The 15,414-nt window shown below is 47.5% G+C and overlaps 1 protein-coding gene across 7 annotated transcripts in view; it reads right to left on the bottom strand.

Annotated features, from left to right (window-relative positions):
• Positions 1 to 233: 233 nt before the first annotated feature.
• TBC1D16 (TBC1 domain family member 16) overlaps positions 234 to 15,414 on the bottom strand; it is a 57,723-nt gene continuing 42,542 nt past the window's right edge. For 5 of the 7 annotated variants that reach the window (XM_080993695.1, XM_080993694.1, XM_080993698.1 and 2 more), the window contains 8 exons: positions 10,502 to 10,649; positions 8,108 to 8,275; positions 7,305 to 7,453; positions 6,433 to 6,567; positions 5,489 to 5,675; positions 3,482 to 3,661; positions 1,564 to 1,710; positions 234 to 1,309 (listed from right to left, as the gene is read on the bottom strand). In XM_080993695.1, the coding sequence (XP_080849821.1) occupies positions 1,064 to 1,309; positions 1,564 to 1,710; positions 3,482 to 3,661; positions 5,489 to 5,675; positions 6,433 to 6,567; positions 7,305 to 7,453; positions 8,108 to 8,275; positions 10,502 to 10,649 (1,360 nt within the window). In that variant the 3' untranslated portion in view covers positions 234 to 1,063. The remainder of the gene's footprint in view (positions 1,310 to 1,563; positions 1,711 to 3,481; positions 3,662 to 5,488; positions 5,676 to 6,432; positions 6,568 to 7,304; positions 7,454 to 8,107; positions 8,276 to 10,501; positions 10,650 to 15,414) is intronic. The other 2 variants (XM_080993697.1, XR_013982419.1) reach the window with 2 other exon arrangements.

The following is a 15,414-nucleotide window of genomic DNA, read 5'->3' as shown; positions in this document are numbered from 1 at the left end:
AGGAGGGTGGCAGAGGCGCAGAGAATAGGCTGCATCTCTGGAAGTGGGGCCTGAAGACTCAGCTTTGAGACTGCAGCAGGCAGAGTCTATTCCCCTCTCCAGATCTATCTCACTGAGAGTAGCCATGTGCAAGGGCCCAATGAAGAGTCAGTGACAAAACGTTACAGGGGCTCTACCTGTATCTCCAAATCAGACCGTTCGGGCCAAAAATAATCAAGTGTTTTCACGGCGTGTGATTTTGCATAATTTATTATACTCACAGTGAACTTGAGGATTGCAACTTCCGTAACTGCAAAAATTTGATTTTTGACCTACAGCAAACAAGTCATGTATATATGAAAAGAATAAAAATAAAGCGCTTTGTAAAATATGGTGATCAAGCTTTGGATACATACACACATACTGTGATTATTTCCCTGGGGAAGCCCAAAAGCTTGCAATTTTATTGTTTTCGTTTTTGGCAGACTATATTCCAAGTGATCACCGTGGCTTTATGCAGAAGCCAGAGAGCCATGGTGTTTTGGTTAAAGCAACACGGGCGTGCACAGGTGCATGGGTGTGTTTGGGATGGAGGGGCTGGAGTAGCATTGCCCCTCCATCTACTGCGTTGCTGGTTGTGGACTCATTGTCTTAAGCCATCTACATTCCCCTATGGCAGCAGTGTGTGTGTGTGTGTGTGTGTGTGTGTGTGTTAGGAGGGGGGATCCTTTTGCCCCTTGGAACTCTTGATTCACCAGGCTCAGCCTTGTGCACTCCCTTCAAAATGTTCCGAACCGTAAAGCAACAACAACAACAACGAAAGTCGGGACAGTCAGAGCAACGCCCTTCCAGGTATATAGGAGAAACATCAAGATCTTGCTTTGATCACAAGGGAGACTCTTCCACTCGGTGCCATCACCTTCCTTCTCCCATCCACTCATCCATCTCCTTTGGGACATTGAGGAGAAACATCTGCCTCCTCTTGTCTCCTGTTGATGTCTGCTGAGAGTGTGTCTCAACTGCACCAAGTTGTTTCGCTTCCGTTTCTCTTCCAGTCCTTGGGCACCCAAGCCCCAGGAAGATGTCATTTCCGGAAAGCGAAGACCTCCCGTGTTTTCAGTCCCCTCCTGCTTTCGTTCCCTGGCTTGGGAGAAGGTTCATCCACCATGCCTCCATAAGGGCAGCTATCCGAGTCTGGGTGGTTCCCCGTACACTCCACAGCGGGGATGTAGCCACTGTCCCACATTCCTGTCCCGCAGAGTTTGCACAGGTCATGCAGACCGCAAGGGATCCGAGGCAGCAGGCGGAACTGATAAAGCAAACTTCTAGCCTGGAAATAGGATGGCAGAGTAGATGTGAATACACAAGCTCACAAAACAGCACATGGCACAAATAGCAGATACGAGAAACTGCAGAGTTCATCTAAATTGCCCATCTCACACCCAAATCATAACAGAGACTTGACACCACTCACAAAAGGAGAACACTGCACAGCCTTCCATATGCTGTTTTGGAGCAGATAGAATTGCAAAGGGTTTTTTGTCTGTCTGTCTGTTTGTTTAAGATCTGCAATTTTAAATTTACCTTCCTGAGTATGAGCTCCCCGTTCATGTGCATGGCCAGGTTCCCAAAGTGCAGAAGCATCTGGTCAGTGGCCAATTGCTGTTCAATGACATCGTCTCCATAGATCACCACAATAGCCACACAGATGAAGAGGTGGAAATAGTCTGTCTGCAGCAGCAAGAGAAGAAAATGATCAAGGGAAGGAGGGCTAGAAAGATGCACCGGTTGTGGCAACAAGATCACATTGGTAGCTTTTTGGCTTAAAAAAAAGCCAGTGAATGGGAGAATCGTAGAATTGTAGAAATGGAAGAGATCCTGAGGGATCTAGTCCAACCCCTTCAATGTAGGAGCATGCGAAAGGTAATGGGAATTATAAATGATGTGGCAAGGTGAGAAGGAAAAGCTATTCACTCTCTCCCAACCACTGTTAGGCAGAAGTTTAAAGACAAAGGCAGCACTGTACTTCGCACAATGCTGTGGTACTGTTGTGTAGAGGTTAGAGCTTTGTTGTGTGATTGAAGAGAGTCAAGTTGAAATCCCCACTAGGTGGTCTAGGGGCAGTCAGTCACATGCTCTACCTTACAAGGTTGTTGTGAGGATAAAGTAGGAGGTGGAGAAATCATGTATGCCACCCTAATCTTATTAAAAGAAGCACAGGATGGCAACGCATTACAATAAATCTAGAGAGCTATACACTTTCAAAAGCAATGCAGAAATCTCTTGAATCAGGGCCACAGAGAAAGAGGAAGTCAAAACTAGTAAGGCAGACTGCAAATCCTGGCAGTCTGCCCAGTTACATGCATAAAATCTGGATGCATTCTGAGAGAACTGGTTGTTTACAAGACAAAAGCCTACAGTGTTGAAGTATATGAAATCTAGCAAGTCTGTAAGTTTTTTGACCCAAAGTTTTCACTTTGAAGAAGTAAAGGCATGAGAGGGAATATTTTTTCTAGTAAAATGTTTTCAAGTGAGCAACCAACAAATTAGGTACTGGATATGCTGCGTTAACACTTAATTTACAAAACGCTCCATTCTGAATAATTCTGCACACAGAATTAAGATCTGCTGCAGGGATATGCAAAGTTGTGCTCTCCAGATCTTGCCGGACTTGCATTCCCATCATCCCCAACTACTGGCCATATGCTGGCTAGAGATTATTGAGGGCTGGGAGTCCAGCAACTTCTGGAGGGCACCACGTTGGCTGCCTATGTTCTACTTGTTTAATACAATGAGTTTTAGGAGCACAGGAGTCTAAACCACCTGGCAAAGGGCGGTGAAATCGCTGCCACGAGGATTCAAAGCAATCTCCCCTCCCCCTTCCCAGACCACCACCAGAGAGCAACTATTTGGCAGAGAGTAATGCGAGCAAGCAGCATACGGCGAACACAGTTTGGTGGCAACCTCCTTTCCTGCAGACGAGACCAGGTCAGACAGAAACCATACGCTGCTCAGTCCTGGGGCTAACCTCACAAGGAAGTTGAAAATTAGCTTGCCTCTGTGTGTATGTGCGCGCGCCTGCCCTTCACACAGCAACATCCGCAGCTGGGAGAGAAAGCCAGGGTTGCAGCAACCCCACTGCACAAGGCAGGCTGAGGGCCGCTTTGGCTGATGGGTTGCGACAGCAGCAAGAACAGCCCAGGAGCTCAGTAATGAACCGTCAGGGTGAAATTTGCATCGATTTGTGTAATGTCAGAGGCAAACAGTGGGAGAGAAGGCAAGCAGTGTGGAGGGGGAGGGACACACACACACACACACACACACACACACACAGAGCTCGTCACAGTCATGGCTGGGGGAGGGGAGAGAGGCCTGGAAGGACAGCAGCTGCAACCGGCAACATCCCCCCATTCAGCATCCTCCATGGAGCAGTGCAGGAGCCCCACCGACAAAAAGGACCCTTCTAACTGCCCCGCTCCTCCAGCCCCCTTTTAAACCTTACCTGGTAGTGAGCCCAGCAGGCTTCCCATATACGCAGAGCCTCAGCATCGGGAAACTCACGCTTAAAGCAGAGGAGGATCCAGCGGTGGCAGAAGAGCATCTGAAGGCCATCCTCCCCAAGGGAGACCAGGTGGTGGTAGAAGCGCACGTGCATCAGCCGCAGCAGCTCTCGCAGGTACATCTGGCAAAGTGGAAGGGGAGCTCAGGTCAGCTCCGGAGAAGGGGAAGAAAACCCCACTACTCCCCTCTAGACCACTGGGCATTCCTGCCCCCAAACCCCTCAGGCTCAGCAGGAGCAGGCACACCTCTTAAGAGCTGGTTCTATTGTTACTGTTACTGTTATTGTTATAGTTATTGTTATTTGAATTTATATACCGCCCTATACCTGGGGGTCTCAGGGCGGTTCACAGAATAAAACTAATTCATTCACTAATGCAAGCAGTCCTATTAGGAGCACTGTATCCCTGGTGCTTCAGGGACGCGGGTGGCGCTGTGGGTTAAACCACAGAGCCTAGGGCTTGCCGATCAGAAGGTCGGCGGTTCGAATCCCCGCGACGGGGTGAGTTCCCATTGCTCGGTCCCTGCTCCTGCCAACCTAGCAGTTTGAAAGCACGTCAAAGTGCAAGTAGATAAATAGGTACCGCTCTGGCGGGAAGGTAAACGGCGTTTCTGTGCGCTGCTCTGGTTTGCCAGAAGCGGCTTAGTCATTCTGGCCACATGACCTGGAAGCTGTATGCCAGCTCCCTCGGCCAATAAAGCAAGATGAGCGCCACAACCCCAGAGTCAGTCAGGACTGGACCTAATGGTCAGGGGTCCCTTTACGTTTTTATCCCTGGTGCTAGTGGGTGCACTACTTATGGCCTCAATAGTCTGGTGGTTTTGCTGCTGACTATCAGGTCGGTCTGTAGAAAAACCATGTTCGTCCACGATTTGATCGTGGATGAGTGGGGCTGACCTGGTGCCTATCACCAAGGCCTGAGTGGAGGTTGCTGGGATGGTTAGATCTGACTCAGGTCTACCTGTCCATGTACTCAGTGTGACATCACCTCAGACTGGTGGGATGGGAATAAGGGACGCATTGCTGCAGTCCGCAAGGAGTTAACTTCTCGCTATCCCTTCGAGTGGGACTGGAAGGTTGCACCTGGTATTGGGAGACAGCTTGCAAATGCTGTTGGTGTAGTTCCCACCCTGATGCCCCAACAGCCTCCTTGACCAAGCTTATCTTGGGTATGATGTCGGAGGAACCCAGAACGGTGGTTTTAGGTGACCAACATCCATGCTGAGGTTGCCTTGGGTTGCCAGCTCATGAATTCAGGGCCTCCATGGCAACTGTTCCTCACCCCACTGCCACTTGTGCTATGGGGTTCTGAAGGGTAATATCCTCTTCCCAGTGTCATTTCACATTTACACGAAGCTGTAGGGAGCAGCCATTTGGAGCAATGTGTCACCAGTACAGTGGTGCCCCGCAAGACGAATGCCTCGCAAGACGAAAAACTCGCTAGACGAAAGGGTTTTTCGTTTTTTGAGCTGCCTCGCAAGACGATTTTCCCTATGGGCTTGCTTCGCAAGACGGAAACGTCTTGCAAGTTTGTTTCCTTTTTCTTAACACCGTTAATACAGTTGCGACTTGACTTTGAGGAGCAACTCATAGAACGCGGTGTGGTAGCCTTTTTTGAGGTTTTTAAAGACTTTGGTGATTTTTGAAGCTTTTCCAAAACTTTCCCGACACCGTGCTTCACAAGACGAAAAGAATCGCAAGACGACAAAACTCGCGGAACGAATTAATTTCGTCTTGCGAGGCACCACTGTATATCCTACATGTTGGATACAGCACCTCCTCCTCCTTGCAGCTACTACAACTTCCTCAGGTAAGTTCATCCATCATGGATGCAGATTTCACATTTCTGATTCATTTAGGATTTAAAGGGCAAATGGAGTGCGGAGGAGGAAGAAAAGAGATAAATAAGGTGGGCGGGGGGAGAAGAGTGCTCCAAGGTCAAATTCTCACCAGTTGTTTCTCCATATCCTCATCACGAGGGGAACTGATGAAGATCGTGTTCTGCATCAAACCCACAAAGCACCAGAATGTATCCGATTCATCCAGGACCTCCGCGAGAAGTGGGGCAACAAGGTCAGACATCCCCTGGGAGTAGCCAATGGCAGGGTTGTACACTGCATAGTTCAGCAAGATCCGCCTAGGAAGAGGATGGTCAAATGACCAGACGGTGAGGCTGGGATGGTGGAGCAACCCAGAGAGGCCTGAGCATGTACCCTCCAACATTTCTCCAATGGAATTAGGGACCTCTTATTCCATAATAATAATTTTACTACTTATACCCCGCCCATCTGACTGGGTTGCCCCGGCCACTCTGGGCGACTTCCAACATGTATAAAAAACATTATAAAACATTAAGCATTTTTTAAAAATCCCTATACAGGGCTGCCTTCAGATGGCTTGGGGGTTGGCTAACTCCATACCCTCTCTAATATTTATCCAATGAAAGTAGGGACATCCTACCATACCCTCCAACATTTCCAAGATGAAAACAGGGACGTCCTAAGGAAAGGCGGGACATTCTGGGAGCAAATCAGAAACCGGGATGGCCTGGGAATCTGGGAAATCTGGGCCTGTCCCTGGGAAATAGGGACACTTGGAGGGCCTGTGAGCATGCTCAGTAGGCACAGAATGCTGACTCGCTGTTAGGGTAGCTGGGGGATGGAATGGAGTGGAGCGGAGTGGCAATGGGCATGGCTGGCTGGCAACATGAAAAGGAGCACTCCATATTACAATATTGTTGCAGGCTCCACCTGCTTTGCCCGGCCCACCTTTGAAAGGGTTTACCTGGAAGCGTATGAGGTTGGGTGTCCAAAACACAGATGCATCTGGGCTTTCCAAGTGGGTGCAAGGTTCTCAGTGTATTTTGGGGGGCACTAATGGGTTACAACAATCACCTCATTGTTTCCACGTTGGGGTTGTTCTCTCCTCGGAAAAACTGGTTACTGCGGTCCGTCCTCACCACATCTTTGTCGACCGTGAACTGCACATTCCGCCAGAATGCCTTCTGCTCCTCCGGTGTCAGGGAGAGCCTAGGCGCCACATTACAACATGAGTGCACTCCCAAACCACCCACTGCTGCCAATGGACATAGCTGTCAACTTTTCCCTTTTCTTGCAAGGAATCCTATTCGGAATAAGGGAATTTCCCTTTAAAAAAGGGAAATGTTGACAGCTATGCCAATGGACCTGGGAGTACTTTCAGGTAAGGGTCAAAATAAAGGAGATCTGGGGCAGTTGGGGAGGACAGAGCAGTTGCCTCTCTTCTGTATACGTCCCACCCAAAATGTGACATTGGACCTACTGTGAAGGTTCATTTTCTGGGGATAGTTAATTCCCCCCTCATTGTTTCAATTGCCAAGGGAGGGAAGATTTAAAAGAAGAATGGCTGAGGAAGGGAGGGTGGGGAGAAAGAGGCATCTCACACACACACACGCACACACACACACACACACACACACACACACACAAAACTGGGTATGTACCTGCTGGATTCAAAGTCCCCTCCATTCCCCTGAGAGGCAGAAGGACTAAAGTCCTTACACTTGCAGGAAAATGTGATGTGCTGACTCCCTCACCCTCCCCATCCTAACCTTCCACACAGCAGATCTGGGGTTTAGGACTGAGGTTTACAGAACAAAGTAGTTCAGCATTTATAAAAGTAATTAAAAGAAAGAAAGAAAGAAAGAAAGAAAGAAAGAAAGAAAGAAAGAAAGAAAATATGTAAACCTTGAAAGTCTGGAGTTGGAGCCACTGCCACCCCTCATTACCTTTTCTGCTGGATCTCAAAGTATTCCTCTCTCTTCTGCACTCGGAGCGCCTCCCTCTCCTCTGAAGTGGATTCATAGCTGTAGTAGCGCAACAAGAAAGGCCAGACCTCACCACGGATGGAGACATCGATCCCACCAAAGAAAATAGCCTGGGGAGGAAGGGAGGGCAGAGGGGAAATGATAAAGAGGTTGCAACAGAGGAAAATGCCACAGTTTCTGAAACTGGACCTCTTTTGCTCTCCTCCTCTGACAAGTGACGCCTTGAGATTCAGGAGCCCCACAATCTGCACATGTTTAGAGGGAAAGCAGAGCCCCCCCCCCCTTTTCCCAGGGGAGACACAAATCAAACTCATTTCAATGTCAATAACCCCCCTGGAGAGGCTATACAATTAACACATCATTCTCACGTCACTGCTTAATCCCCAATCTTGGAAACTTCACACTTGGACCCAGACTCACATACCGCCTCCCCCACCCCAAAGCCCTTAATTATTTTAAAGCCAGACAGTCTCAATTGCTTTTATAGGCCTTCACATACTGTGCAAGCACCCCTAGAAATGCTCACTGGTCTTCGTGTCCCAAACTGCTGGGCAATCAATGCAGCAACAAACCAGAGATCCAGAGAGTTGCTACGTTAGCCTGCAGGGAGCTGACAGGTGCTGCCTCCCCGTTGCCAAAGGCTGGGAAGACGTGCAAAGGTTCCTGGAGGCCAAATAAGCACAACTGCTCCACGCTCCACTTGGGAGACCTTTCTTCTCTTGGAACCAGCAGAGCAAAACATGCCACTGTGTCTTCTCTCTCACCTTCCTCAGCTTGTACTCTTCTTCTACCTGCCCAGCCTCATTTAGATGATGGAGCCACGCAGAGACATCCAGGCGCTTGTAAGCGTTCTCCTCTGGATGGGTCTCCGAGGAGGGCAGCTTGGGCCTTCGGATGGAGAACTGCATGCAGGTCTTCACGTCAGTGAGCTGCTAATTGGGAGACAAAACCAGGACAGAGGGCTAGAGCAATAGCTGCAGGAGCCTGACCTCCCATTCCCATGGCTTGGACATCTTATATCCAGGTCGCCACAGCGGAAAAAGAAGATGATTTTTGTCTGGAGAGAGACTGTCCTGGGAGGGCGGCAAAGCCTTGGAAGTTTGGGGAGACTTCCAGCCCAAGCCAGCAAGCGTAATTGGGAGTAATTAAGGATCAGAGCGACATGACGCACTGCTTGGTTCGGCTGGCTGCCTTTCCCACCCTCCCCTGCCCAAGATCAGAGCTAACACGGCTTGCAGCAATATCGTGAGCCTGCCCAGGAATGCACGCAATAAATTACATCTGATTGGCCACATACAAAAGGGCTGCTGTTACGAAGGAGAGAAGGCAGCGGTGCCAGGCTCTCCGAGGACGCTTGCCATTCCTGGGTGAAAACTGCAGCTGACATTTAATTTAAAAATCAAAAGGTTACTCAACACAGATGGAAGCCCCCATGGTACTATAATGAGGGGAAAGCAGCAGGGGAAGAAGTGGGGAGGGGGGCTGGGGAGAAGGAAGGGAATGAAGAAATCACTGTTTCTAACAAGCATCTCTAGTATCTTTAAACATATAATTACGGCCTTTGCAAGGCCTTTGTGCAGAATGAAGCAAGATATGCCAATAGGCCTTGTCAAAACATCATTTGAATACAGACGGCTAGAAGTCATAGACTGAACACTCAGCACAAGCCTAATTGCAGAGACAGGATGGGCAAGTCAGGACACTTGCTGCATCCTGGACTGGAGTTCAAATTCCACCCGATCTGTGGACTCACCCTGTGCTCATACTGGACACATAACGCACAGAAGAGAACTCTGAGAGAATTAGATCTGTGGTTTCGCCGTTTATATAAACAGCTGGCCTATTTTATAAGGCTGCCGCAGGCCACAAGAAGCAAAGGAAATGAAACGAGGCCCAAATCTTCTAGTTGCAGAAGAGGTTTATAAAGGCGAACACTCTGCCCAATAAAGCAAATCCTCCGTTATTCGAAACTCCTGTTTGGCTAAAATTTCTTAACCCAGTGTCACCTTGCCAGGAGCTTACATAACCTACGTAAGCCTGCTCCTCGTTAATCCCCAATATTGGATTAAACAAATACTTTGGATGGCCCCCTTCTCCAGCAAGAGAAAGAACAAACCAAGGGAAGTGCATCACCAGTGTCTACAAACCCCTGGCAGCTCTTCAGACAAGCAGGGAAGCTGGCCTGCCAGCAAGAATGGGGCACAGCCCCACCAACCTCAGAAGAAGAAGAAGAAGAAGAAGAGTTTGGATTTGATATCCCGCTTTATCACTACCCTAGGAAGTCTCAAAGCGGCTAACAATCTCCTTTTCCCTTCCTCCCCCACAACAAACACTCTGTGAGGTGAGTGGGGCTGAGAGACTTCAGAGAAGTGTGACTGGCCCAAGGTCACCCAGCAGCTGCATGTGGAGGAGCAGAGAAGCGAACTCAATTCACCAGATTACGAGTCCACCGCTCTTAACCACTACACCACATTGGCTCTCAGCCAGGCAGCCATCCAGCCCTTACCTGCCTTGCCTTCTTACTTTCAACCAGTCGAGGGGGAGGAGGAAAGGGATAAAACTAGAATTGGTTGGCTCTGTTACTCATTCATTCACTTATAATAGTATTTATAAACTGCCCTCCCAGAAAACATCAGCAACGTACAAAAGCCTGTAAAGGCAGTACAAAATAATCTTCTCGATCTTCTTCTTTTTTTAACCTGTCAGCACACACACACAAAAAATATCTTCAGGAGACGCCTGGTATAAAAAGGAAGGCTGTCTGCTGAGTCTCTGCCAGAAGAGTGATCCACAGCATAGACTGGCAGCACTGAATGTTTGACTTCTGGATGCGGCCAATTGGGCCTCTGTAGCACAGGGGCACAACTAACCTCCCTCCTCCAGAGTGATATAAGGTATTCTGGACCCAGGTTGCCCAAGGCTTTGCATATCAATACAAGAGCTTTGAACCTGGCCTGGTAGGTTAGCTCTGGCTCTATCTACTGTTGGCCTCTGAGCCTTCCAGGGCACTTGCCACCACTTTTCCAGACATGTCAGAAACAAGAAGAGATGCTGCTCACATTTCTTCATTTCTAGCTAGAAATCCACAGACCACATCTACTAGGGGTGGAGAGGGTGTGTGGAGGCTCCCCAGGTCTACTCTGGACATAACAGCTTACCTGGTCTTTGAGATGGGTCTCTGTGCAGTATTTCCATTGCTGAAACACTTCGGAAAGTTTATCCAGGCCGCCGTGGTGAAAGTGGAAAATCTTGTACTGACTTTCCCTGCTGGCAACAACCAGCTGCCCACTGGTGCATGCCTCATCACTGAAGGAAAATGGTGGAGGGACCGGGAAAGAAAAGGGGGAATATGTACTTAAGAGCACAGTTTACTGGTCGGAACATCTAGGGGGTGGGACGTTGTTCAAATACAGATAGCGCAAACAACATTTGTGAGTCCTGCATGCATGTTGCATGGCTGTGCTGAGAATATATACAGCACTCTTCCAAAGAAATGTGAACCGCACTACACAATCTAATGCGGTTTAGGCACCTCTCATTGAAGCATATGCTTTCTTAAGACTCAAAAACCAAACCAATTTAGGGAGCATTTCCAGGAATCAGAAGTCTGTGCCTTGCATCGACAGCCATCTTTTTCTACATCATTTCCCAAGCTTCAAGCACCCCAATTCCTTCCTCCTCCATTGCACTCCCTCTCTCTCTCGGTCCCCCCCTTCCCCATAGAATGTATCTGCAAGGACCGAAATGGCAAGTTCTCTGAAAACTCCAAACTGCAATCAAAATGAATTATGCAAATCATCTGACCTTAGTTTGCATAATATATTCTGAGCACATACTTTGCTTTCCCCCTCTCCTCCCCCCCACCCCGGGTGTAGAGGTTGCTTTTCATTTTCATTTCGCCCCCTGCAGAGCACACACTGCTCTGATTATGAGCTTTCATGGCCCAATTGGCGCTTGTGAGGTCTCACAGTGCAGAGAACACTGCACTTTTCTTGGTACCCAAAAAAAGATTGGGGTGGGTTTTTTATTTTATTTTTTGCTTACATCTGGCAGTACTTACCAGGTTGTTTATGGTAATCAACCAGAGTCCTGGTATGCTAGGCACTGTACAAACAAAAGCAGTATCAGGTGGAACAGTGCCCGCCCCCCACAGCCAGTAGATCGTGAAGGCCTGGGCAAAGGAGTCGGCTGCCAAGACCAGTTTGCTTCTCAAATGAACTCCAGGACTCATGGCGTTAATCAGCAGTGGCTAACCTTTTCCAGCCCAAGGGATGTTCAGCCACATGCCACCAGTGGGTATGGCCAATGTATATACATACACACAAAAATATCCTGCACAGGCAGAGACCACACACTCACACATTCCCCACATAAACAACGCACACTCACCGGACAGGCACAAAGCCCTCTCTCTCTCTGTCTTTCTCACACATACATAAAACACTGAATGTGTTATAATAAATAATATAACCCTCCCCCACAACCAAGAACCCCGGCTTTCCTTTGTAACTCCATGTTCTCTAGTCCTCATTGTTATTCATACACCACTTGGAACTGTAAAAACCAAAAACAGGAGCTAAATAACAGAGGCAGCTCAAGGACTGAAATGGAGGAAACAAACAAAGCTAGCTTGTCAAGGGCTTCCAACCTTTCATCGCTTCATGTCAACGTTGTTCTATAAATCAATACACATTTCAGATACAGTGGTACCTTGGTTCTCGAACGGCTTAGTTGTCAAACAAATCGGCTTCCGAGTGCTGCAAACCTGGAAGTAAGTGTTCCGGTTTGCGAACGTTTTTCGGAAGCCAAACGTCCGATGAGGCTTCCGCTTGAGTGCAAGAAGCTCCTGCAGCCAATCGGAAGCTGCACCTTGGTTTTCGAACAGTTTCAGGAGTCGAACAGACTCCCGGAAGGGATTAAGTTCGAGAACCAAGGGACCACTGTATTTAGCTATCTGTGTATTTGTGGATTCAGATAGGCAGCCGTGTTGGTCTGACGCAGTCAAAATAAATAAAAAAGTGTGCATACCCAGAACAAATGTAGTTGGTCTCTAAGGTGCTACTGGAATTTTTTTTATTTATTACAACTTTGTATTTGTGGGCAGCAACAGCAGAAAAACAACCCTCATATTGTATCTGACTGTATGTTGCATTGTTATTGGGGGTTTCGTTGTTAAATTGTGACACATTTGTTGAAAATCTCCCTTGGAATGATGTGTACCCGCTATAAAGGCGGGAATTTTTTTTTTTAAAAAAAGGGAAAACATATAAATAAATAATTGCTGTATAAGTGTAACAGCTGTCATGTTTATGAAAATTATATGCAAATCCTGTTAATTTACCTGTGATTAATAGGATAATTAGCCATAGCCCTTCAGCTCTCCCCGTTCTAAATGAAGAGACTTCCTCTTGTTCCCCACCCCCCATCCCACTTGGTAGCCTGAAAAGGAGCTGAATTTTATGGAACAGAAGAAATGCATACTTCCTGTTTACACAGCAAAGACCCCAGAAAAACTTATGCTCTCAACAGTTACAGGCCCTAAAAATCAGAACCAAAGAGGAAAGAGGATGTGCAAAGAGGCAATTTAGTGAGTGAGCTACAGAATATACAAAATATGATGTAAGCAGGAGTGAGGAACCTGTGGCTGTCCAGATGTTGTTCGACTGACATTTTCATTGCCCTCAACCTTGTGCCATGCCGGCTGGGGCTGCCAGCTGGGGCTGGGCAGTTGTGAGTCCAACAATATCTGGAGGGCCACAGGTTCCCTATGCCTGGTGTAAGGCCAAGGGAGTGCCTCAAATGCAGTGGGACACATGGTTTGGCTTAGTGTTAACATGCCCACGAGGTCTCTGAGTGAGCTTGGTTTAGTCACTATCTAATGCTACCTTACACACTTATCTGTGAGAAGAAAATGGGATAATCCCATACATCATCTGGGGTGCCAATGTCATAAACACCTTACTGCAACAATTCGGTGCAAAACCACACACTTTAAACTTTAAATCCATTTTCAGCGGGATTCTGTAAGTGGGTTCAAAACACTATGGCGAGTGCTGCTGCTTTGGGAAGTGGTTTGAGTTACTTCCAGAGGCCTTGGTTGCTGAAGCACTATCAACAAATATGCCGTAAAAAGGCATGCAGAGGCTTAGGCAAGGGCTTAAAGGCCAGGCTCCATCGCACTGCTCTTTGCCACTGGGAAGGAAGCTCTTTTTCATGAATTTACATTGAAGGAACAGGACTGTACGGACATACATTTCAGATGCCATAAACTGAGCACGTTCCAAGATTTCCAACTGGTGTATAAAGTAGGTGCATGCCCATATTTATGTCCCATAATTCAATGTCAATTTTCATCTATACTATACTATACTATACTATACTATACTATACTATACTATACCCATTAAAGGTCCAGAGGTAGAGCATGCAATTTGCATAAAAAAGGTCTCACGTTCAACCCCTGGCGTATCCATGTCTAGGAAAGAATCCCCAAAACCCTGGAGGGTTGCTTCCAATCAATGCAGACAACATCAAGTGGGGTGAGCCAATGATCTGATTAGGTGTAAGGCAGTTTCCTTTTTTTTTTAGTGTTTGTTTTCACCTTTCATTTATTTCCTATGCTAAGGCCAATGTTAGAAACTGAGATATGAAAGCTAGGAGCTAAATGGCACACCTTAATCCTAGTTATGGGCGCAACAACGGAATGTCTAGGCACGCTTTTTTATAACCAGAATGCAAAGCTGAAAATGAATGAACTGCAGCTAAAACATTATGTTCATTTTTCACATGGTCTAGTCCAGGCATGGCCAAACTTGGCCCTCCAGATGTTTTGGGACTACAATTCCCATCATTCCTGACCACTGGTCCTGTTAGCTAGGGATGATGGGAGTTGTAGTCCCAAAACAGCTGGAGGGCCAAGTTTGGCCATGCCTGGACTAGTCCTTCCCCTGCCCACCCCCCCTAATATTCTTAAGAGGGTCTCTTTTCCAGTCTTCAGAGAGTAGCTGGAAGTGGGGAGGCAGAAAAGGGTCCTCCTTTTCTTCCACTCTGCAGTTTTTGTCTGAAATCTTAGGCGCAGTACTGCGCCCAGAGCTCAGAAACAGCTCGCGCTAATGAAATTCCCTGTCACAAAATGTGCCTAGATCAATGGGAGTTTCAAACACTGGCTAAGGCTACCTTCCTCCTTTCAGTGTAAAACCATTATTTCCTCAAGTTACTCAATGCGTTTTGCCTTGGGGTTTAAGAAACAAAAGGAGTTTCCTTCTGGGTTCATGCTCCAAAATGTTTCAGGCTCTCCTAGGTAGCCTGGGGAGTCTGAACAGATCAGGATGGAAAAGTTAGGTTTCCATAAGCTCAGGCATCTTCCCTAGCAGCTATGTTCTCCCAGGGCTCCACAGCTACCTGAGCATGAAGAGAAAGAGTGGTGTGTAACCTTCAGCCAGACTGAAAGACTATGTTCGCTCAGTTTGTGTCACAAGAAAATGGTATGTGGCAACAGTTTTATAATACCTTCACTGCCTCACATTTTAAACCTTTCCTTTGAAACCATGGTACAGTGGTACCTCAGTTTACGAACTTAATCCGTTCTGGAAGTCCACTCTTAAACCGAAACCATTCTTAAACCGAGGCGCGCTTTCCCTAATGAGGCCTCCTGCCACCGGTGCCCTTCCATCGTTCGGCTTCTGTTCTTAGACCGAGGTAAAGTTCGCAAACCGGGACACTACTTCCAGTTTTGCAGAGTTCGTAAACCAAATAGTTCATAAACAGGGCTGTTCTTAAACCGAGGTACCACTGTGGAGGTGGAGGGGGAAATTGGAACAGAAGCAAATTCCCAGGCTAAAATTACATATTACCTTGGCAGACATCCATGTTTGCTGAGGTAATGTGTAGCCCCAGCCTCAGGAAGCCAAGTTTTATGCAAGTTATGGATTCCAAGCTGGGTAGGAAGAGCCACTTGTATGGATATATAGAATCTGGCCTACTACTAAATCACCACATTATATTTTTTTGCCAGCCCAGTAAAATCCCCTCTCAAAAAAGGTGGTGGGAGTGGGAAGAAATAGAGACAGTA

Source organism: Podarcis pityusensis (assembly GCF_964106645.2).
Source record: "Podarcis pityusensis genome assembly, chromosome: 2".
Taxonomy (NCBI): domain Eukaryota; kingdom Metazoa; phylum Chordata; class Lepidosauria; order Squamata; family Lacertidae; genus Podarcis; species Podarcis pityusensis.
The sequence above is the reverse complement of the archived record's forward strand: the minus strand, read 5'-3'. Positions and strand labels throughout refer to the sequence as shown.